The sequence below is a fragment of the Typopeltis vanoorti genome, chromosome 7 (genome assembly GCF_054136105.1).
Source record: "Typopeltis vanoorti isolate ZY-2024b chromosome 7, IOZ_Tvanoo_1.0, whole genome shotgun sequence".
In the NCBI taxonomy this organism is placed as follows: domain Eukaryota; kingdom Metazoa; phylum Arthropoda; class Arachnida; order Uropygi; family Thelyphonidae; genus Typopeltis; species Typopeltis vanoorti.
This window is the reverse complement of record NC_143555.1, coordinates 32,479,563-32,504,469: the sequence shown is the minus strand read 5'-3', so window position 1 is coordinate 32,504,469 and position 24,907 is coordinate 32,479,563. Positions and strand designations below refer to the sequence as shown.

General features: G+C 37.6%; 1 protein-coding gene across 2 annotated transcripts in view; it reads right to left on the bottom strand.

Annotated features, from left to right (window-relative positions):
- Positions 1–24,907, bottom strand: part of LOC150104568 (nucleoside diphosphate kinase 5-like) — a 122,812-nt gene that overhangs the window by 38,211 nt on the left and 59,694 nt on the right. For both annotated transcript variants that reach the window (XM_090395784.1, XM_090395785.1), the window contains one exon: positions 13,180–13,283. In XM_090395784.1, coding sequence (XP_090251910.1) covers positions 13,180–13,283 — 104 coding nt within the window. The remainder of the gene's footprint in view (positions 1–13,179; positions 13,284–24,907) is intronic.

Here is a 24,907-nt window from a genome sequence, read left to right as displayed (position 1 = left end):
AGTTCGTGAAAATAAAAAGTGACCTTCATCTTCTGCAAGAGGAAATGGAAGTGCTCAGTAAGGAGATTCAGGATATTAAGACTGGGTTAAATGTGTTAAATAGAGAAATTGGGACTATGGAGATTACTTTAGCTGAATTAACTAGAACAGGTTTAAGGAAGGGAAGAGTCTTTGGTGAATGATGAAGTAATGAATAGTATGGAAGTGATTGGGAGTCAACAAAATGAAAGCACAAGAGGTCTAGAAGAAATGAGATGTTGTGAAAGTGAGGGAGTAAGTAAAAGAGTGTTGAAGAAAAGTAATGAAACTGGTAGATTCATGCTGAATAATGTAGAAAATGAGGCTGTGAGTGATGCTTGTTTGGGTTTGAATGAAGTTATGAGTGGTATAACATATGATGATTCAATGATTAAGGGTATGGAGAGCAGTATGCCTGAGGAGTGCTTGTCTGGTGGAACAACAGAGAGAGTGACTTTAGCAATAAAGAGAGGGCATGATGCAGAAAAGATGATAGTTATGGTGGGTACAAATGACCTGAGTGGTAGTATTAATCAGGTCACAAAAGATATAAGAACATTGTTAGATATCGTGAAGAAGAAAAGTGTCCAAGGGAGGATAGTGTGTGTGTGCTGCCTCATTTTGACAATTATGAGTTAAGTAGATGAGCGATAATGAATGATATGATTGCAAGAATGTGCAAAAAAAGCGGTCTGGAATATTGTTGATGTCTGGAGTGTGTTTGAAGGCAAAAGACAGCTGTATGCAAGAAATGAGTTGCATCTGAACATGGAAGGTCATAAGCGTTTGAAGAAGTTACTGTTTTCTGAACAAATTGAAGTAATTGGGCAGGGAAACTAAAAGTGAAACAATTGAGTGTAAGAGGGAGAAACTTATGCAGTGAATGTATATTTGTTGATCTTTTTCTGCAGAATAATTTGAAGAATAGAGTGGATAAAAATCGACATGGAACTACTGAAATTAGTAGAATGTATGAGTATCCAATTAATTAACCTCGATTAACGCAGTAATTAATCTTGATGTTACCATGTATATCAAAATTGCGTTAATCAAATCTAATAATCAATAGTAAAAATTACAATTCGTCCATGATCCAGACTGCATTAATAATTTGTTTTATATGGTACTTTTTTAGGAAAGATAAAAAATGACTGCAAAGGGAATGTTTAATAAATACTTGTATTATTATTATTATTATTATTATTACTTTCGGGCTACTCCAGGGAGTCCTTAGACTCATTGAGGGAGGCCCTAAACATCATGTCCACACAACTATACGACATTCTCACAGTATCTATCATACCTTGCCTTGAACTAGCTCACTGTCATAGCACCCACAACAGACTCTGGCAGCTTATTCCATTCATTTACCACTCTAAAAGTAAAGAACCCAGCTCTAACACCACTGCTAACCACACTCTTGCCCAGCTTCCATAAGTGTCCCCTAGTTCTCCCACCACCAGTCCTGATCTCAAAAATATCCTCTGAATTAATCTTATAGAATCCTTTTAGCAATTTGAATGTCTCAATCATATCTCCCCTTTTCCGCCTATCAACCAGTTTCTGCAACCCACAAATCTTCAACCTGTTCTCATATGGTTCACTCCTTAGACCTGCTATCATCTTAGTCACTCGCCTCTGGATCCCCTCCACCTCCTCCCCATCAAGAAGGAACCAAGGTGACCAAATCTGGGCACAGTAGTCAAGATGAGGTCTTATCAAGGCTCAGTACAGAGGTACAATAACTTGCTTGTCTCTGCTCGTTAAGGTGTTTTTCAACAACCAAGTGAGTTGATGAGCTGATTTAGCTACTTTCGCAATGTGCCCCCTAAACTTCATCTCCCTATCCACCAACACTCCCAAGTCCCTGGCCTCATCAATCTCTTGGAGTACAGTTCCACCTATGTGGTATACTGCTGCTAATCTTTTCACCCCAAAATGCATAACCTTACATTTTGTCACATTAAATTGACATCCATTCTCCTTAGCCCAGAACTCCAATCTATCTAAGTCATCCTGCAAGACTTTGACATCTTCTGCATTCACTATCACCCTCCCAAACTTTGCATCATCAGCAAACAAATGAACTGTTCCACTTAGATCCTTCCCTATATTGTTAATGAACAGATTAAACAGCAGTGGTCCAAGAACAGAACCCTGCGGCACCCCACTAGTCACAGGCCGTCTTTTGGACTCCACTCCTGAATAAACCACTCTTTGATATCTCTCCATCAACCACCCACCTATCCATCTCACCAACCCTATATCCATTCCAGTATGTTGTAGTCTATGGATTAGAATTCCATGTGGTATCCTGTCAAACACCTTTGCCAGGTCCAGCAGTATCACTGTAAACCCATTTCCCTTATCCAGTTCAGCCGTCATCTTGTATACCTGCATTAGTTGCTGCAATTTTTTTTTTTATCAAAAAACGTTATAGAGTCGTTTGAACAGTTTTAATTTTTTCTTATCAGCATAAATTCTACGATAACAAGCATATTGAGCATCTTTAGACCTTGGCAAACAAACATTGTACGATTAACATCTGGATTATTACTTGCTGCTTAAGCGATTCTAAACTGCGAAATATTTCATCCAGTTCTTTGACTGTTATCTCCTTTGGCACCTCATCTTCACATTCCATTTGTTCGTTGTCTTCACATGCACATTGTTGTTCAATTTCAAGAAGATCGTTGTCGCTGAAATCTTTTGAGTCAGAATCCGATAATTTTTTTAACATCTTCTGCATCAAAACCAGTCTTCGCCAATTGCAACGATTTCTTCAACCATGTTGTTCACAGGATTTTGAGAACCACCTAAGTCATTAGAGCATTCTGAAAAAAGGTTTTCCAAACAGCTCTCATGCAGTTAAAAGATGCTTCCTCCCACAAGTCATGAAAGTTTTCAATTGCATGTTTAATGTTAAAATTTTTTGAAAATTCTTGAAGCGTAATAGCATTTTCTTCCCTTGTTGTTTTTACTGCCTTTGAGAATGTCTTTTTATGAAAATAGGCTTTGAAAGTTGCAATGGAGCCCATGTCCATGGGTTGTAGCAATGATGTCATATTTGGTAGAAAAAATAAATTTTTCACATCACACAGATCATTAAGAGAATTTGGATGACCAGGTGCATTATCTAAATGCAAAGTTCTGCTGTATTTTTTAAATATACCAGAACAATTGGAGCCTGTAATATACCCACTCTTAATGCTTAAGGGGAGGAATGACGTCATCTGCTTATGACTTTCTTTCTCTCGGCCAGGAAACACTCCTTGAGGCTTGCATGTTTTTGCATGATAAATTTAAAGGTGCGTTAATTAATCAAAACTCTTGCCGCGTATATCAAGGGATTATCGCAATTAATTTTGCTCCGTTAATCAAATCCCACGTTAAGCAAGGGATACCTGTATATCAGTTCTAAAGCTAGTACAAGAACTACATGGAATCTGCAATTTTTGTATACTAATGCAAGAAACATTCAAAATAAGAGGGAAGAATTTTTGGCATTAGTCAGTGCAATCTCACCAAAAGTTGAAGGCATTAGTGAAACTTGGCTGTCAGCAGAAGATGTAGTTACTGGAATTGAATGTGATGGGTACAGTATTTTCAGAGAGGATAGAGAAGATAGAATGGGGGGAAGAGTACTGTTGATGATAGCTGATGAGTTGCAGCCAAAAAAAGTAGTGTATCAAGAGGATAGACATATGAATGATAGTTCATTTGAGGTAGTCTGGTGTGAAATAGTGACCAACGCAACCAAATATACAATTGTTTGCTGTTATAGGCCAGGGAGTACATGGGGTAATATTGAATTTATGCATCAGCATATTAGTGCAATGAGTGCATTAATTTACACTCATTGCGCTAAAGGGTTAGTGATCATTATGGGGAATTTTAATTATGGTGATATCAACTGGAAGGAGGAAATATCACGTGGCAAGAAGGAAATGGAATTTATACACCTTCTAAGAGATAATTAGTTGAAACAGCACATAATTGAAGGGACTCGTGCTGTGAGAGTGTTGGATCTGGTCATAGGTTCAGAGAACATATGCATAAGTAAGGTGCCCTCATTACCTCCAATTGGTGAGAGCAATAATGTGGTATTGACTTGGGAGGCTGCAAAATTTGTGGATTTCTCTCTTAAGAAGGAATATATACGGAACTACAGATTAGATAATTATAACAAGCTTAGGAGTGAGCTTACAGCCATCCCATGGCAGAACATATTGCAGGGTAAAGATGTTAGCAGTGCGGATATAATCAGCGAGTATCTGAAGAAGGCGATATCAAAATGTATTCTCATGGTCAGGAAGAAAAACAAGGTAGGCAATGGATGAGCAGTAGTATCAGGCGTGATCTGCAAAAAAAGCAAATGTTATGGAGAATTTACAAGATGAGGGGCAATCAGTACATCCATGAGCAGTACAAGGCTGAAGCTAGGAATTTAGCTTCTCTTACTATGCTGGTAAGCATAGTAAGAAAAGCTAAATCAGATTAGGAGAAGAACTTACCCAACAAGATCAAGGGTAATCCCAAAGAGTTATTCCACTATGTGGCAAATAAAAAGAAGAATGACTTTGGAAGGATAACCTTAGTGGGTGCTGATGATACTGAGGTGACCAATTCAGATGTAATAGTAGAGTTACTGAGTGATCACTTTTCAAAAGTCTATCACTCAAATGAGGATATCTCTGTACCTGTAGCAATAACTAATATGACAATTGAAGTTAAGAAATCAGAGGTACTTAGTATATTGCAGAATTTAAATGCAAACACTGCTGTAGGTTTAGATGGAATAACAGTCTGGGTGTTGCATAAAGTGCAAAGGAATTGTCAACACCTCTTACTTGGTTATTTAACTTAAGTTTGAACTCTGATATGGTCCCTAGGGAGTGGAAGGAAGGCAAAGTGGTTCCTTTGTATAAAGGTGGCTCTAAAACTTCGGTAGTTAATTACAGACCAATCACCATCTCGGGAGTGGTGGTAAAAGTATTGGAAAAGTTGGTTAAGGGCAGAATTCAAGAATGGGTGGATCAGAATATGATACTCTATAGGGGCCAACATGGTTTTGTTAAAGGTCAATCCTGCCTTAGCAATTTATTAACTTTTTATAATAGAATGACATCTGAGTTGGACAAGTGAAATAGCTACACAGTGATATTTCTGGATTTTGCTAAGGCTTTTGACAGGATACCCCATGGAATACTGTTGTGCAAATTAGAGCAGATGGGGATGGATACTAAACTGATGATGTATAAGCGAATGGCTCATGCAGAGATACCAAAAAGTAGTGTATGGAGGAGCAAAGTCCAGGATGAGGCAGGCGACCAGTGATGTGCCTCAGGGCTCTGTGCTTGGGCCGTTATTGTTTAATTTGTACATAAATGATATAGGAAATGGCTTGAAGGGAGATATTCAGTTGTTTGCTGATGATGCAAAGTTGGGTAGTGCAATAAAAAATAAAGCTGATGTTGAGAGTTTGCAGGATGATTTAAATCAGTTGGCAAAATGGACAAAAGGTAATGGATGTCAGTTCAATGTGGAGAAGGGTAAAGTTATGCATTTTGGGATTAAAAGATTACCAGCTGTGTACCACATTGATGGAACGGTACTCCAAGAGATTGATGAGGCTAGGGACTTGGGGGGTGTTGGTGGATAGGGAGATGAACATCGGAGGGCACATTGCTAAAGTGTCCAAAATTACACATAGGATTACTTGGCTATTGAAGAACACACTAACATCCAGAGATAAAGAGGTTATTATTCCCCTTTATAAGGCGTTGATATTTCCATATTTGGATTACTGTGCTCAAGTCTGGTCACCTACTTTCCTTGGAGATGAGGAGGTTGTGGAGAGGGTTCAGAGGAGAGTGACTAAATTGGTGAGTGATGTAAAGAATGCTCTCCCTACATTGATAGATAGATAGAGAGCTTGTGGATTACAGAGGATGGTTGATAGGCAGAGAAGAGCGGATATTATTATTATTATTATTCAGGCCTCCATGGAGTAAAAAGACTCATCGTGGGAGGTCCTTCCTAAGAAACACAAAGTCTATCAAGGCTCATCGAGGGAAGGTCCCCTTCTTTTCTTTTAATCACGTTTCTCTTTTCTCCCTTCCACAACATTTTCTTTTTTGCATTTCCAATTTAAGGGGAATCCCCTAGACCTACCTGGTGTATACTAGTTCCCTTGCAGCTGTAAATTTTCCTACTTTGGCCAAACAGGCTGGACAGCAAATATCAGAATCTCAGAACACAAGGATTACATCCGATTTCACCAGTACAGCCACTCTGGGCTTGCAGACCACGCTCTGGATACTCGCCACAGAATAAGGCGGAAGAAAGCCACAGTAATACACCGCAGTAAGTTCAAATATGAAAGACTATTCATCGAATCAGCCTCAGCCCTTAGGAACATGCCAAACCTCAACAAATTTGGATACATGAGACTGCCCCAAATTTGGGAAACATTTATCAGAAGAACTTCAGCCCAAAGGCCAAGGACCACCAATATAGCTTGCAAGGGAGCACCATCAGGACTTTGGGAAAACGGTAGCTTCCTTGCTATTTAGAAATGATATATAATTTTTCATGTAATGCTATCATATTCTATACACCCCCTTGAGGGTATATATCAAGAATTTTATGATGAAGGATATCTTTTTCATCAGTTTTCCTGTGAAAACGTGGAAAAACTAATTCTAATGAAAAACTAATGAAAACTAATGCCTTTTACAGCAATCTTTCCTCCATTTCTGAGCTTTTTCAACAGCCTTCAGAATACCTTGTCACCTTCCTGATATTGATTTCCTATGTTCTTACCAAAGTATTCGCATGACTTTTGTTTAGCTAGTTTTAAACAGAGTTTAGCTTTCTTAAATTTGTCTCTGTATTCTCCAAGAGCACAAGCTGACTTATTTGCCAGGAACTTTTGATAGGCTTTCTTCTTTTCCTTCACTTCATCTTTAACTTCCTGTATCCACCCTGGAGTTCTGATTTTTCTCTGCTTGCAGACAACCTCACCACATGCCTCTCTGGCTGAATCAATCAATGTTTCCTTCAGGGCTTGCCACTGAACCGCTAAGGTTTGTTGGTTCCTGTTCTCAAACTCTTTCATTTTTTCTTGAATACTGTTTGTATATTTTAGTCTACAATCCATATCTGAGAGCTGTTCAACATTTATTCACTTTAAAACTTTCTTACATGTTCTTCTTTTCAATATGAAATTAATTTTAACTTGCTCAAGACTAAATGGTGATCAATTCCGATTTCAAATCTTCTGTTACACTCTAGTGTTCTGCACCAGTGAGAAAACATCACTATCAACAATAACACAGTCAATGAGACTTTTTGTATTCCTTGCCTCTTCTCTCCATGTGAATTTGTGCACATTTTTTATGTTGGAACATTGTGTTGGTAATAGCCAGTCCATGTCCAGAGCAGAAATCCAACTGGTATTTGCCATTATTATTAGATTTGCTATTTTCTCCAAATTTTCCCAAATCTGACAATCATTTCCTACTCTACTATTTAGATCCTCAACAAGGACCAACTTTTCCTTTTTTCATTGTGGCAATTAATTTATCTAAAATCTCAAAAAATTCCACTTCTACCTTAGTAGAACTTTCTGTGGGACCATAGGCACAAATAAGTCTCATTGTCCAGTTCCCCATTTTGATATTTGCCCCTATCACTCTGCTTGAGACTGCCTGCCATTTAAGAAGATTAGCCTTGTATTTAGTGTTGAATACTATGGCTACTCCTTTTCCTTGATTGTCACTGCTTGAATATTGCATTTTGTATTTATTACTCAGAAAGATGTCACCAGTTTTTGTCATTTTTGTTTGTCACCCCTATTATGTTGATCTGGTACTTATTCAATTCCACAGTTAGCTCCATTTCTTTGCCATTCATACTTCTTATATTGACAGTATTGATCTTGAACTCTGGTGATGCTGAGTTTTGATGTGTTTCATGATTTGTTCCAGTAGCTGGCTTTTTTTGCTGTTCACCTTGGTTCCTTGGCGAAAACAACAGGGATTTTGTTTAACTGGACGACGCCCCAGCCGGCATGAAATTGTCTCATGTTGTATCGTCATTTTAGATTGTAGTTTAAGCCAATTAGAATACATTTGGTGGACTAAATTCCAAATTGCCAGTCCATCATCATTCGTTCAGTATCCAGGTGGATACCATACCTATCAGGGTGCACCATAAGAAGGTGAGAATTGGACATTAGGTCAGAAGCTCTAGTCAGTTCTCCACATTCCTTTAAAGGCTATGTGGAGGTCTCCTCTCAGTTATACAGCTTTGACACTTAAGAACTCCATGTTCATATATATATATATATATATTCTGAATTACAGAAGCTATTCATTTTTGTTCCTTTGAACTGTTATAGTGTATTCTCCTGTTAACTCAGTGGTGACTGAGACACAAGCTAATAAGCACATGATATGTGACTCATATCTTATGATTATTGTTTTGAATATACTTAACTGATTTTCTCTTCTGTCTCTAGCAATGTTCATGTAAACATTGTATGAAATAATAACTCGTTTATAATAACATATTGCAATGAGATGATCAAATCCAAGATCCTTGATTCTCACATGCCCTCTGCTACATACTCAAGTAGATGACCCTCAAAAATCAAGAAATTCATTCTCTTTCCTCAACCCAATCTATATTATCATATTTAAAATCACTCTTTTCTTATTTGACTGGCTAATTTGCTTATACATTTCATTGTTGCTGCACTTCACAGTACCAGGTCTATAGTGCAATTAAAAATTTCATTTTATCCACCTATAATACATCTCTACTTCACAACATACTGTCTCAAAACCACTTCCACTGTTTCTCCCCGCTCCCCCGTTCATCTCAACTTTGCATGGGCACAACTCCTTTTCTATCATAATTTCATGAAAAACATCATAAATGTCCATCTCTATTCCTGTCAGGATGTTGCCCTCATTCAATCACAACTAACTTATTCTGACACACAAGACTTATGTAAATGAACTCAATTAATGCAACAATTCTGTTCACTTATTTCTCATACCTTGTACATGCATTTACAAACATAATAGTTTCATTTACTGAAAATAAGAGCCAACAGGCTTCACTTCGGCAAAGTAAAATTATTCAAAATTAAGTGGATACTGAATACCACATTATTTCTTAGCTGAATAAGAAACTCAAAGATAGGAAATCTTATCTATCTAAGAGTTTCATGCCGAATATAGAAAACTATAAAAATAAAGTTCGGTGAGTCCAAGTGTAAGCCAACACCTGGTAGTGCAATGCAATGATCTTCTCTTCTGTTCCTAGCAATGTTCATGTGAACATTGTATGAAATATATTGGATTTTTAATAAATTATATATTTCTATATCATGTTACCTATCTTAGATATATAATAACATTGCTTCTGTTAGACAGTTTTCTTCAACAGCACTACAGTAAAGAAATAAGCTCTGACTAATGAAACCTTAGTATTACATCTAGGTCTACCTACTCACTAATGTGACCTCAAAAAAGGTCGAAACCGGTCTGGGTAGTGACCTTCTCTCTAGGAGCTGTGTGTTACTGATCGGATCTTGCTCCACCTTTACTACGAGTTGCCCTAGCATTGCACTACCAGGTGTTGGCTTACGCTTGGGCTCACCAAACTTTATTTATATAGTTTTCTATATTCGGCATGAAACTCTTAGATAGATTAGATTTCCTATCTTTGAGTTTCTTATTCGGCTAAGAAATAATATGGTATTCAACATCCACTTAATTTTGAATAATAGTTCATTCCTAGGCCTATAAGAAGTCTGACCAATATCACTTCTCAAATGTGACTCCTCAGCACCTTTTCCTGCCATTACTCTCTCTCATTACCCATTCCATAACCTTTTCCAGATACAAGTGCTCTTTCCCCACCACATTTCAAGGCCATCCCATTCCTTTTTCTTCTGCTCGCACATTCTCTTCTGCTTCCAGCATCCACCCTTCTTGCAATGTTTTCCTGTCTTCCCTGGCTACCTCCCACTTTCACTGTCTGTCAGTCTAGTATTCCTGTTTTCTCATTCTCCTCACCTTCCCATTCATAAGAAGCCCTTTGATCTCTCCTACTTTGTGCTGTTTCACATGATTGCTTTCTTCATTAGATCTATTCTTTGTAGTCATTACTTTTCCTTTGAGCAAAAGCCTCTCCAGGTGAGTCACAATAAAACTATTTAAAAGCAGTCCATCACTTATACAGTTCTATTCATCCCTCAAACTTGTCTCCCCCACATTCACAGACAGTGCACGCCTTTCATCTCATGCCAACTGACATACTATTCATGATCTTTGCCCATGCTATTATCTTTTACTCTCCTCACTTCTTGATATCCATTCTCATATTCTTCTTGTTTCCAACTACCACTACTAACACTTTTGCTTGTGTACTCCTCATATCCAAGAAATCGATCACTCTGCTCATCCTACCTGCAGGGAAACAAACACTTCTAATAATCAAATTTCCATACAATGCTGCTCATAAATCATTTATTACCTCTTTCAGATGGCCATCTTCCATTTCATTCTTCTTCAATCCTCTTCCTTCCACTCTGTATATGCTTCATCTCTTGCATCATCTTCACCAACTATGCTTTCAATTCCTGAATCACTTTCTCATTATCTTGCATCAATCACACACTCTCTTTTTTTGCCATCAGTCTTGCACATCATCTTATCACCGATTTTTGCACTCTCTTTTTCACCATCAGACTTACATGCTTTCTTTCCAGGTACACTCTCTTCCTCTCTGCCATTTTGCTTACTACTCCGTGTTCCCTACTCTGATTCAGAGAAGCCTTGTAGGCCATCAGCATATCACATTTCCTGCTTACCCACACTTGTCCCACATTCATAAACAGTGCGCTCCTTTCATCTCATTCTTATAAACATCCCACTTCCTTTATTGAACCACTCCACATAAACATCCTCAACATCTCTTCACCCATATATATTACACTCATGGCACCGTACTACTCTTGAAAAATCAATGCAATTCATGTTATTTGTCTTTTGTGCTGACTAATGTAATAATTTCACTCTCACCATCATTTTGTCTCAATGTTGTAAAAAGAAACTGAAAATTTAAAAAATACACACTCTAAAAAATCAACCAAGCAGTACATACCGATCACAGATATCATTAGACAATAATTAAAAGGCTTTACAACTAGTCTTCTTACACTCACCACTTGAACATTATGGCAAAACCTAAGTTTCATACAAAACTTAATTTACACTTATCTTCTCATACCTACAAAAGACAGATGCCAACATAATCAGCTTCTGATTCTCAAATTATATCAAAGAATATGGTGTCTGGTTTAAAACAATGATTTTCAACATTTATCATCAGCTAAATGTGATTTTAAAGAGGTTTAGGGAGACAAGATTGGAATAGGCCTAAGTTCGATTCTCGTCACGACAAGAGGAATCTTTATCTGGACGATTTCAATCGAAGGTGAGTTAGCCGATCTCATACGGGGGGTATCAGGGTTTTTCTCCCGGAAACTCGGGTTTTTCATCCCACATATAGACAAATTGGCCCTTCAGAACACACACACACAATTTACAGACAAAAAATACTAGTTGTGGTAGTGGTGATGGGCGGTAGATTGCGTTGATGGAGATGATTCGTAGTAGAGGTTCGGTGTAGTGGTTGAGACAGTTGTAGGTGTCCTCCTGCGATGAATCTTCGGACTCCTTGGAGGTATCACGAATAATAATAATAATAATAAAGTACCTTTTCTCCTGACAGAAAAGTAGTGGATGAAAAAGGAAAACTACACTTACTCAAGACTGTTTAAGCAAAATGAATCCAAGATTTCTGATGTAAACTTAGAGATCGCAGCTAGTGGGATTAATGTTTCTGACATGACATTCCGTCAAAGATTGCTGGAAGCAGGGAGGACTGCCCACAGACCAAAAATAGAAACAACTGTTGATGAAGTCTATGCAGAAAAAGAGGCTCCAATGGACAAAAGTGTATAAAAATTGGACTGCTGAAAAGTGGAAAGTCATATTCTCAGATGAGAGCAATTTCTTTGTTCAAGGAGAATGAGTACCCCCATGTCTGCAAATCAGTGGATGAGAAGACTTCTCCTGCCCACCAATAAACTCCTAAACACCCAGCTAAAAAGATATTCTGGGGTTATTTTACACGACATTCCAGGATCACTTGTGCCTGTTGATGGTATGATGAAAAGTGACCAATGCATAAATATATTGGAGAAAATAGTGTTCCCACAGATACAAAAAGACAAAGAACTCATCTTCCAACAGGATCTTACACCATCCCACACTTCTAAAAAAAGTGAGAAAGTTCCTCAAAAACTATAACCCTGAATTGTTTCAGTGGCCATGTAACTCTAACCACAATTAGACTGCGATACAAAGGATAACTTAATATAATCCATTATAAAAGTATAGTTTCAAGATGCAGAAATGTCGGCAGAGTCCATGTCTTAACAAATTATTAAACTTGTTAGGAACAGAGGAGCGCATATAAATTATTAGGTAAAGTTGGAGTTTAATTTTTGTACTTATTTTTTGTGAATTAAAATCAAAATTAAAATTTTTGTCCATGCAGTTAGCCTAGTGGCTGTGTGCTTCGCAACAATATGCCTGGGGAAGGAGTGTCCTAGGTTCAATTCCCATCAGTGACATGAGGAGCTGAAGGATCTTCCTCAGCCATAGCCAAGTTAGCCAGTCTTGGGCGTGGACAGTAGCATTTTTTTTCCCCAGTTTATCCTGGGGTTTTTCATCCCGCAAAGCAGGCAAACCAGCCTTGAGAACTTAACACTATGAACATAGGATACACCAGGGTATAGGGCTGACCATCTCATCCTGTGAACGCTTTGAAGTCCGATGATTAATAAACCCTCGACACCACAAGGTAAAAGAGGATAAAAGGAAAATGAGATGAGAAATGAGATCATCAACTAAAGGTATAAAATTAAATAATGACCATGTCACAAACAGAAAATGTAAGAACATTTACTGCATGGACCACATTGTTCAGCACTGTAGCTTATCAGAAAGTCACAATAGTTTTTTTTTTTTTTTTTTTGGATTGCACACATATTTATCTCATGCAGTATATACTTACTGTCTGGAAAGAAAAAACGTATTTCTCTTTCTGCACTGGAACTGCTATCACTTCCATGAACTGCATTTTCTCTGTCTTCTTCACTTCCATATAGAGCTCTGATGCTGTAATATAATAATAAAGTTAAACTCTTGATTTTCTTCATAACTTTTGAACAAAGCTCAAGAAATTATATTAATGATTTTTTTTTTTTAGAAATACATGTTCTGAAACTATATGTCTTAATGTTGTGAAGCAAATATTTTCATACAACCAGTAAAAATCAATTATCCATCATGCAATGTTCACTTTATCCATGGAACCAGAGTAGTATTTCATGCACTGCTTCTCTGCTCTCTAAACATCTCACACAATTGATAATCCCACTCATAGGCAAGACACACTACTTCATAAGGAATACATCATGCTTCATTGAAAAGACAACAGACTCAGTAATAGAACCATCTCCATCTAATCTGATAAGGCAGTAGGATCACAACCTATTTACCAATGTACAAAAATGCAGACCATAGGATTACTTCAAGATTATTTCGACACAACACTGCGATGTTATTCAAACATTACATCAACAATGCTTTTTTCCAATTTCCAGGCAAATTCTAAGACGTCTTAGATATGTCAATGATATGTGCATCATATGGTCCAGCTCCGCATGCCAACTACAAGATTCTATTTTATCTGAATAACATTCATCCATGAATCGCTGTAGAATTACAAACTAATAGATCTCTACCATTCTTAGACATTCTCTTCGAAGTCTCTGAGAAAAACAAACTCAGTTATTCAGTTTATAGAAAGACAAAATACATGGGGAAGATACCTGCATGCAAAGTCCATCACAAAAACTTGGCAGTGTATGAACCCTCTGAGACAGGGTAATGTGGAAAAGAGAAATCAAGAATTAGAATACCTCAGTTTCCAGCTAAAAAATGACTACGACTTAAAAAGATAGTTGATAAAATTCCTGAGTGCCAAATGTAAAATAAAAACAATACAAAGGAGCAGTACCATTCTTTCACTTCAGTCACAGATAAGGTATCAAGGATAAGAATTAGTCAAGAGCAAAATACAGGGATGGATAGATGGAAATGGTATACTGTATGGGGGGGGGGGGAGAGGCAGCATGGTTTTGTGAAGGTAGTCATGCCTCAGTAACTTGCTCACGTTTTATAATACAGCGACGGCTGAACTTAAGGGTAATGGATTTACAGTGATACTGCTGTACTTTGCTAAGGCCTTTGACACATACCACATGGAATTCTAATCAGTAAACTACAGCACATGGGGATGGATATAGGGCTGGTGAGATGGATAGGAGGGTGGTTGATGAACAGATATCAGAGAATAGTTTATTCAGGAGTAGAGTACAAAAGAAGGCCTGTGACTAGTGGTGTGCCACAGGGTTCTGTTCTTGGACCACTGCTATTTAATTTGTTCATTAATGATATAGGAAAGGATTTGAGAGGAACTGTTCATTTATTTGCCGATGATGCAAAGTTGGGTAGAGCAATAGTTGATTCATTTCATATGGTGATTCAATGGCCGTGAGCCCCTTTTACAGGGAGGTACGGCACCACCTCAATTGCCCCCTATTTTTATCCAGGCCCAGGACCGGCATAGCTGACAATTCATACATATGGCTGGAGGGATTGTCTTAAGTATTCCTGACTGTATCCATGTGTGTTCACGGGGCTGGTTTGCCTGCCTGCAGGATGAAAAACCCCAGATAAACTGGGGGGAAAACTCTGCTGTCCATGCCCAAGACCGGCTAACTTGGCTATGGCTGAGGAAGATCCTTAAGCTTCTCGCGTTGTCGACGGAAATCGAACCTGGGACACTCCTTCCCCAGGCATATGGTTGTGAAGCGCACAGCCACTAGGCTAACCACACAGACAGAGCAATAGTGAATACACATGATGTCAAATTTTGCAGGATGATTTGGATAGATTGGCAGACTGGGCTGAGGAGAATGGATGTCAGTTTAAGGTTAGTAAGGTTATGCATTTTGGGGTGAAAATATTAGCAGCAGTATACCACATTGGTGGAACTGTATTCCAGAAAATTGACGAAGCCAGAGATTTGGGAGTGTTGGTGGATAGGGAGTTGAAGTTTAGGGGGGGGACACATAGCATAAATAAGCTCATCAGATTACTTGGTTACTGAAGAATACTTTGACAAGCAGAGACAAGCAGGTTATTGTTCCTCTTTATCAAGCCTTGATAAGATCCCATCTTGACTACTGTGCCCAGATCTGGACACCAGGGTTTCTTCTTGAAGGGGGGGGGGGGGAGGTAGAGGCAAGTGACCAAGTGATGATAGCTGGTCTATGGAATGAACCTTATAAAAACAAGTTGAAGATCTGTGGGTTACAGAAAGTGGCTAATAGGCAGAAAAGGGGTGATATGATTGAGACATTCAAATTACTGAGGAGTTTTTTTACAAGATTAATTTAGAGGAAATTTTTCAGTACAGGTCTGGTGGTGGGAGAACTAGGGCCATCCATGGAAACTGGGCAAGAGTGTAGTTAGCAAGGGTGTCAATACTAGGCTGTTTACTTGGAGAGGTGAATGAGTGGAATAAGATGCCAGAGTCTGTTGTGGGTGCCATGACTGTGAATGTTCAAAGCAGTGTATGACAGATACTGTGCAAATGCTGAATAGTTCTTGACATGATGTTTAGGGTCTCCCTCGATGAGTCAAAAGGCTGCAGTAAGGACTCCTTGGAGTTCAGGTCTACTTTGACCTTTGAAACCACCCCACTCACTACTCAAGAAACAAGGAGTACAGAAGATCCCTAGCAGTGTTGAATCTGAAATATAGGAAAGGCAGGATGATCAGGAGAGATATGTATGTCATAACACATCAAGAACATGAAGTACAAAAGAAAATTAATCAGGACTAGAAGCACATATAACAGAAACTGAACACTGAGTATTTTGGCAATGTAGCATACATTGACTACAGCATCTACATGAGAGCATTCAAAGAGTTACTCAAAATATTAAAAAACCCACACCAGTGCACCAAGAAACACAAGTCATGATCCTACAACAGATTTGGTCCTCTTTCATTAAAAACTTGGCACATGCAGGCCTCAAACGCTCTCATGACATCACAAACCATCAAGATTTAACATGAAAACATGTATGCTTTCCACTATTAGTCTTTTATTACATATATTATATATTAATATTACTGTTATTTCCTTGTTGCCAAATCCTAAGGACAAACCCTATTTCTGAAGACTGGAAATTCAAATGAATCAGCTTATGACATTTTGTAAAGCTGATGATTTCGAGTAGAAATCGGGTACACATTAAAATTTTTGAATTCCATATGGTAACACTCAACAGGATAAAAGGCAAAAGGCTGCAGTAAGCAAATTGTGTTTGAAGGAAGGTCTTTTTGTGAGCTTCCTTTGAACACAATAAATATATAATAAAGTTGCAAACGTTAATGTCTTGTAACGTCTCAAAGACATCGCTAGATGATTTCACATGGGGATGAATTATTGGAAAGCCTGAAGAATCCCACAGAATTACTGATATTGTCAGACTTTGGAATCTCACAGTGTTGTATCCTGGCTCTGGGTAGCGTTTCAAACCAATGGAATGTGTTCCAGATGTTTGCTAAGGGGTGGCCCTAACTCTACTATGGAGCATGAAGACAGATTTTTGGTTATAACAGCAAAACATAATCAATGCACCATGGAAGATCAGCTTGCAAGTCAGCTCCATTCAAGCAGAGTTATGCAGATATCTCAACAAACTGTGGCAAGATGTTTGGAGGAGTAGACCTATACACCCAAAGACCTGTAGTCTGTGTCTTTTAATCTGTAGTTCATTGCAGAGCATGTTTTCAGTGGTGTTGTATACATAAAAATTGGACAAGATACCAATGGGCTAATGTACACTTTACAGATAAGTCATTTTAGTCTTCCCTCCAATTCTAGACATACATTTGGACAAGATACCAATGGGATAATGTACACTTTACAGATAAGTCATTTTAGTCTTCCCTCCAATTCTAGACATACATTTGATCTGGCTTGAAAGTAGTACTGCTTACCATTGCGAGACTGTTCTTGAAAAGGATAGATACGGTGCTACATATTAAGAAACCTGAGAAGTACTTGACTGCCTTCAAACTTCCATCTATTGCTTTTAATTAAAGAAAACAATCTTGGCAATGAATCACTAAGTAGATAAGAGTAGTTTCCACATTATCAAAAATTAATCTACAGCTATAGAAAAGCTGGGTTTAAATAGGGCAATATGAATTTCTAAAATTCATAGAATTTCATATGTAGAAATATTTTTCACTTGATTATAAATTAAATTAAAAATGCCAAGAAATTATATTCTTGCTTTTCATAAAAGACCTCCAAGAATTTATGGATTGCCTAAAATCCATAAAATTCAGAATTCCTGTGCAACCAATCTTTATTTCTACAACATATAGAATCATCAAATATTTATCAAAATTAATATCTTCATATTACAGGAGTATACAGGGTGATTATAATTAAAGTTCACATTTCAAAAGGCTGTAATTGGGTAACTACTCAGTGGAGTGATTTAATATTTAACATGATGATGTGTGCAGCAATAGAATTTTAATTTGGCAAAAACTAATGTTAGTTCTAAAAGTTGCCACTAGGGCAATAAATGGCACTGCAATACTGTAGTGGGTAATTCAAACTGTCACAAAACACAGGGTACACATGGCATGTTGTCTGGTTACACAACAACAACAACATGTTTGATATGCTGTCTTACATTGTTGCCAACGTGCTGAAATCACAAACTCGTATGCTCAACCATAGATACATAGTTTCACTCAAAATATTGTGGATATGGCATGTAATGCTGATTTTGAGGTCCACTATGCTGGTTATGTATCCACAATAGACAATGTCTTTGAGATGCCCTCCCCCCCCCCCAGCCAAAATTTGCAGGGGTTCAGATCAGTGAGTGCACTGACTAAGTTATACAAAAATGGTGGCTGATAATTCTGTCCTCAGTAAATTGTGTCTGAAGCAACTGCTTGACAGGGGTGGTGATGTGAGGAGGGGCACCATTCTACATAAAACCTGTTGAATCCAGGAACTAATGATGTCGAAGTGTTGGAATCACTTTATTGGTTAAGAGAAATGCATAATGCTGGCCATTAACAATGCAGGTAACAAGACTAGCAAGACCAAGCTCTTCGAAAAAGAAAGGTCCGATAATGAATTCTGCTGTAAAACTGTAATATTTTTTAACTGTCTGCAATATTGTAAATGTATGTTATTTTTAGCCTATACGTAATATCTTTTTATCTTTATTCTTAATTCTTTATAGCTTTACTCTAATGCACTTTTCTATCTCTTATCCTTTTTCATTTACTCTACTGCGTGCTATGTTTATCTACCCTTCGCACTACGATTCTTATGCCTAAGATACTAGAAAATGTATTTAATTTAGACTGCGCCACTAATATCATTTAATTAGCATGAAACTCAATAATACGGCCAGCAGATTTCTCTCTCTCTAACACAAATTCCTTCAATAAAATGTTACACAAACAGTCATGATCTATTCTTTTACTTAACGTTACACTTCAGCTATCTCACATAGTTTCCCGCTCACGAGTCCAATTTATTTAGGAACAGTGAAGTTGTAAAATTAAACAAAAAAATCAAAACACATTTTATTTACAAATTATACATGAATTAAACAATAGGGAGATTGCTTTCTCTATCCATCTATAAAAATTCTTTAGCACAAATTAGAATCTTTTTACTTCAACATTAATTAATCTCTTTAACTCAAAAACCTATTAACTCTCTGCTTACAAATTCAACTTATTAAACTCCTAGTTTACTTGCAAAGAGGTTAGAGTTATTTTTACAATGATAGCAATTTCCAACATGCCAATTGACTCTCTTAAGGACACTTCTTATCACTATTAAACAAAAATCTTAAATGTCTTTCTATAACAACTACAAAAGGGAATACACAAAAGTGTGTAACTTACAAAGGCTCTGTATCACATATTCAGTCAAAAGTCTTTCACTAAAAGTTCTATGGCAATTCTTTCATCTCAGATCTCGAGCTTCCTTCAGGAAATTTGGCTTCAGTAGTATTGTTAATTGCAAGAGATTTTTATATAGAGGATATTATCATAATATTAATCCTACTGGCTGCACCATTGTTCATATATAGGATTGTTTATTTATTTTATTTAATCTCTTTTTCTAACAATTATTTTTTTAATTCTGAGTGTACCTATATATTATATGCACAAGGGTTCACTCCGATTGGTGCAATGACCTCTTTTTTACTATTTCTTTCAGAATCCAATAAATCACTGATTCAAGACCAAAATACAAAATAAATATATTTAATAAAACACAAACAATATATATACGCTTCAAACAACTTTACATAACTATAACTAAGTATAAATTTAATTGGATCCAAGGCCTTTTGATCTGAGTTTGAATCTGGTCTGGGATGCAAAGAATTTTTATAAGGGATTTTCAACTGAATTTAACTGCAAATTAACCATGTGGAGGTGAAAGGGTTTTCATCCCACAAAACAGACATATCAACAAGAGAAAACACATGACTAATAGACATAGACTATATCTGTCACCCTAATTAATTAAGGTTTCTATAAAAGTCAAGCTACTTAGCCATGACAGGCCAATGAGTATATTTCCCATATAAGGGGAAAATGCTGAAAACTTTATTAGCAAGTCAAAGAAACAGCAATGGTAGCTCCTGCCTTAAGTGCTACATGATGCATCTCAAAGCACATTTGTATTCAAAAATAAGTATTCAACTCTATCCTATTACCAAAAGTCTGGGAAATCATCATTTGAGACCTTCAGAAAGATTCCATCATCTCTTATAATCAGTCTATATTTGCCTTCCTGCTGATTTGCTGTGCACATGCTTAGTATATTTCTTTGTGAAGATGCCTTGGTGATAGCAAAAAATTGGTTTAATAATCTAATTAGCTAAATAAATTTAGTTAATTATTATCTTGAAATGTGATTTATCCATTAAACATCAATATAACTTTATTCAACAGATATTTCGATCTGAGACTAACATATGGGTGCTAGTATCCTTGGAAAATGTGGCGGTCGTGTTTAGCTAGTCTAGAAAACGTGTTTTTAAAGTTAAATATAGTGTGGCTTTTTGTCACAAATTGTGCTGCAGTTGTGCATCGGTTAGATACAAGTGTCCTTCAATGGTGTTATTGTTTGGAACTGTCTTGTATATATTGTGTTTTCACTGCCGTTTGTTTCACTATTTCAACATGTAAAGATGGCGTCCAACAAGAAACGTACATCAGCGGTGCGCAGGACTTCTACTTCTACACGAAAAGCTGGCTCAGCGTTAGATTTTTCGCAATGGATGCATTGCGGAAACTGCTACATGTATATGACGAAGAATGTGAAGGATCTGTGGTCTGTCTGGCTAAATGAGAAGAACAAAAATGTCAACGTATGTGAGAAGTGTCGGGATAGGCTGGAGCATTTAGGAATGGAAGCTGACATTGTGACCGTAGCGGAAGAACTTCGGCAGGAGTTTATGAAAATGAAAAATGACCTTCATCTTCTTCATGAGGAAGTGGAAGTGCTCGGTAAGGAGATACTGGAAGTTAAAGCTGAGTTTAATGTGTTAAACAGAGAAATTAGGACTATAGAGTTTACATTAGCTGAAGTAACTAGAACAGGATTACATATGGGTGAGTCTTTGGTGAATGATGCAGTAATAAATAGTATGGGAGTGATTGGGAGTCAACAAAATAAAGTCACAAGTGGCCTAGAAGAAAGGAGATGTCGTGAGAGTGGGGGGGGGGGGGTAAGTAATAGAGCATTGAGTAATGAAGCTGGGAGAGTCATGCTGAATAGCGTAGAGAATGAGTCCATGAGTGTGGACTTGAATGAAGTTAAGAGCGGTAAGATATATGGTGATTCTATGATTAAGGGTATGGAGAGTGGTATGCATGAGGAGTGCTTGGCTGGTGGGACAATAGAAAGAGTGGTTTTAGCAATAAAGAGAGGGCATGAAGCATACAAGATGATAGTAATGGTGGGTACGAATGACCTAAGAGGTAGTATATATCGGGTAGGAAAAGATTTAAGAACATTATTAGATATTGTGAAGAGGAAAAGTGTCCAAGGGAGGATAGTGTGTGTGTGCTGCCTCGTTTTGACAATTACAAGTTAAGTAGACGAGCAATGATAATGAATGATATGATTGCAAAAATGTGCAAAAAAAAGAGGTCTGGAATTTGTTAATGTTTGGAGTGTATTTGAAGGAAAAAAGAGATGGACTGCATCTTAACATGGAAGGACATAAGCGATTGAAGAAGTTATTGTTTTCTGAACAAGTTGAAGTTATTGGCAGGGAAACTAATATTGAAAAGGTTGAGTGTAAGAGAGAGAAACTTTAGCACTGATTGATATATTTATTGATCCTTATATGAAGAATAAATTGCAGAAGAGAGGGGATAAAAATTGGCATGGGACTATGGAAGTTAGTGACTTATATATATCAGTTCTAAAGCCGGTACAAGATCTAGAGGGAATCTGCAATTTTTGTATACAAATGCTAGAAGCATTCGAAATAAGAGAGAAGAATTTTTGGCATTAGTCAGTGCAATCTCACCAAAAGTTATAGGCATTAGTGAAACTTGGCTGTCAGCAGAAGATGTGGTCACTGGAATTGAATGTGATGGGTACAGTATTTTCAGGGAGGATAGAGAAGATAGAACAGGGGGGGGGGGGGAGTACTGTTGATGATAGCTGATGTGTTGCAGCCAAAGAAAGTAGTATATCAAGATGATAGACATGCGAATGAGAGTTCATTTCAGGCAGTCTGGTGCAAAATAGTGACCAATGCAACCAAATATACAGTTGGATGCTGCTATAGGCCAGGAAGTACAGGGGGAGATTTTGAATTCATGCATCAACAAATTAGTGCAATGAGTGAAGGCTTAGTGATTATTATGGGGGATTTTAATTACGGTGATATCAATTGGAAGGAGGAAATATCACGTAGCAAAAAGGAAAATGAGTTCATACATTTTCTATGAGATAATTACTTGAAACAGCACATAACTGAAGGGACATGTGATGTGAGAGTATTGGACCTGATTATTGGTTCAGAGGTTATATGCATAAATAAGGTGACCTCGTTACCTCCAGTTGGTGAAAGCGATCATGTGGTATTGACTTGGGAGGTTGCAACATCTGTGGATTTTTCTGTTAAGAAGGGGTATATATACAGAACTACAGGTTAAGCAATTATAACAAGCTTCAGAGTGAGTTTGCAGCCATCCCACGGCAGAACATATTGCAAGAGAAAGATGTTAGCAGTGCATGGGATAAAATCAGCGTGTATCTGAGGAAAGCAATATCAGATTGCGTCCCCATGGTCAGGAGGTCAAACAAGGCAGGCGTTAAATGGATGAGCAGTAGTATCAAGCTTGATCTGCAAAAAAAAAAAAAGGTTATGGAGAATTTACAAGGAGAAAGGCGACCAGTACACCCATGAGCAGTACAAGGCTCAAGCTAGGAAGGTTACCAGCATAGTAAGAAAAGCTAAATCAGATTATGAGAAGACCTTAGCCAGAGAGAGATCAAGAGTAATCCCAAAGAGTTCTTCAGCTATGTGGCAAGTAAGAGGAGGAATGACTTCGGAAGGATAACTTTAGTGTGTGCTGATGGTATTGAGGTGACAAAATCAGATGTAATAGTCGAGTTACTGAATGATCACTTTTCAAAAGTCTATCACCCAAGTGAGGATATCTCTATATCTGTAGCAATACCTAATGTGAGAATTGAAGCTAAAGAATCAGAGGTATTAAATATATTGCAAAATTTAAATGCAAACACTGCTGTAGGCTTAGATGGAATATCAGCTCGGGTGTTATGTGAATGTGCAAATGAACCCCTCTTACTTGGATATTTATAAGTTTGAACTCTGGTATGGTCCCTGGGGAGTGGACGTTAGGCAAAGTGGTTCCTTTGCATAACGGTGGCTCTAAAACTTCGGTAGTTAATTACAGACCAATCACCATCTCAGGAGTAGTGGTAAAAGTATTGGAAAAGTTGGTTAAAGACAAAATTCAAGAATGGGTTGATCAGGATATGATACTCTATAGAGGCCAACATGGTTTTGTTAAAGGTAGATCCTGCCTTAGCAGGATCTACCTTTAACAACTTTGAAGAACCACTTTGCCTAACGTCCACTCCCCAGGGACCATACCAGAGTTCAAACTTATAAATATCCAAGTAAGAGGGGTTGATCAGGATATGATACTCTATAAGTTTGCAATCTATTAATAGCAATCTATTAACTATTCATAATAGAATAACATCTGAGTTGGACAAAGGAGCAGGCTACACAGTGGTACTTCTGGATTTTGCTAAGGCTTTTGACAGGATACCCCATAGAACACTGTTACGCAAACTGGAGCAGATGAGAATGGATATTAAATTGGTGACATGGATAGGAGAATGGCTCAGGGAGAGATACCATAAGGTGGTGTATGGAGGAGCCGAGTCCAGAATGAGGCAGGTGACCAGTGGTGTGCCGCAGGGCTCTGTGCTTGAACCATTGTTGTTTAATTTGTATATAAATGATACAGGAAATGGCTTAAAGGGATATATTCAGTTGTTTGCTGATGATGCAAAGTTGTGTAGCGCAATAAAAAATCAAGCTGTTGTTGAAAGTTTGCAGGATGATTTAAATAAGCTGGTAAAATGGGCAAAAGATAATGGATGTCAGTTCAATGTGAAAAAGTGTAAAGTCATGCATTTTGGGATTAAAAGATTACCAGCTGTGTACTACATTGATGGAAAGGTACTCCAAGAGATTGATGAGGCTAGGGACTTAGGGGTGTTGGTAGATAGGGAGATGAAGTTCAGAGGACACATTGCTAAGGTGTCCAAGATTGCACATAGGATTACTTGGTTGTTGAGGAACACACTGACATCCAGAGATAAAGAGGTTATTATTCCCCGTTATAAAGCATTGATACTTCCACATTTGGATTACTGTGCTCAGGTCTGGTCACCTGGATTCCTTAGAGATGAGGAGGCTGTGGAGAGGATTCAGAGAAGAGTGACCAAGTTGGTGAGTGATATAAAAAATGCCCCCTACATTGATGGATTGAGAGCTTGTGGATTGCAGAGATTGGTTGATAGGCGAGGAAGAGGGGATATGATAGAAACATTTAAATTACTGAAAGGTTTTTATAGGATTGATGCAGGGGAAATGTTTCAGCTGTGTGATAGTGATGGAAGAACAAGAGGTCATCTCTGGAAATTAAAGAAGAGTGTGGTTAACAGGGGTGTCAGAACAGGGTTTTTTGCCTGGAGGGTGGTGAACGAGTGGAATTCATTGCCTGACTTAGTTGTGAGCTCTTCGTCTGTAAATGAATTCAAGAAGAGATGTGACAGATATTGTTTTGCTAGTTTTGGTCTCCCGCGATGAGTCTACTGACTCCATGGAGATACCCGTAATAATAATAATAATAATAATAATAATAATAATAATAATAATAATATCATCTTCAATATTAAGCCAGTTTGCCCTTCAAAAAAGATAGAACAATAACAGTGAATTTAAAAATAAAAAAAAACTTTATGAGTCACATGATGGCACAATGAGATATAATGAACAACATGTAGGCAAGATGTAGTAAAACGATACACAGATGAT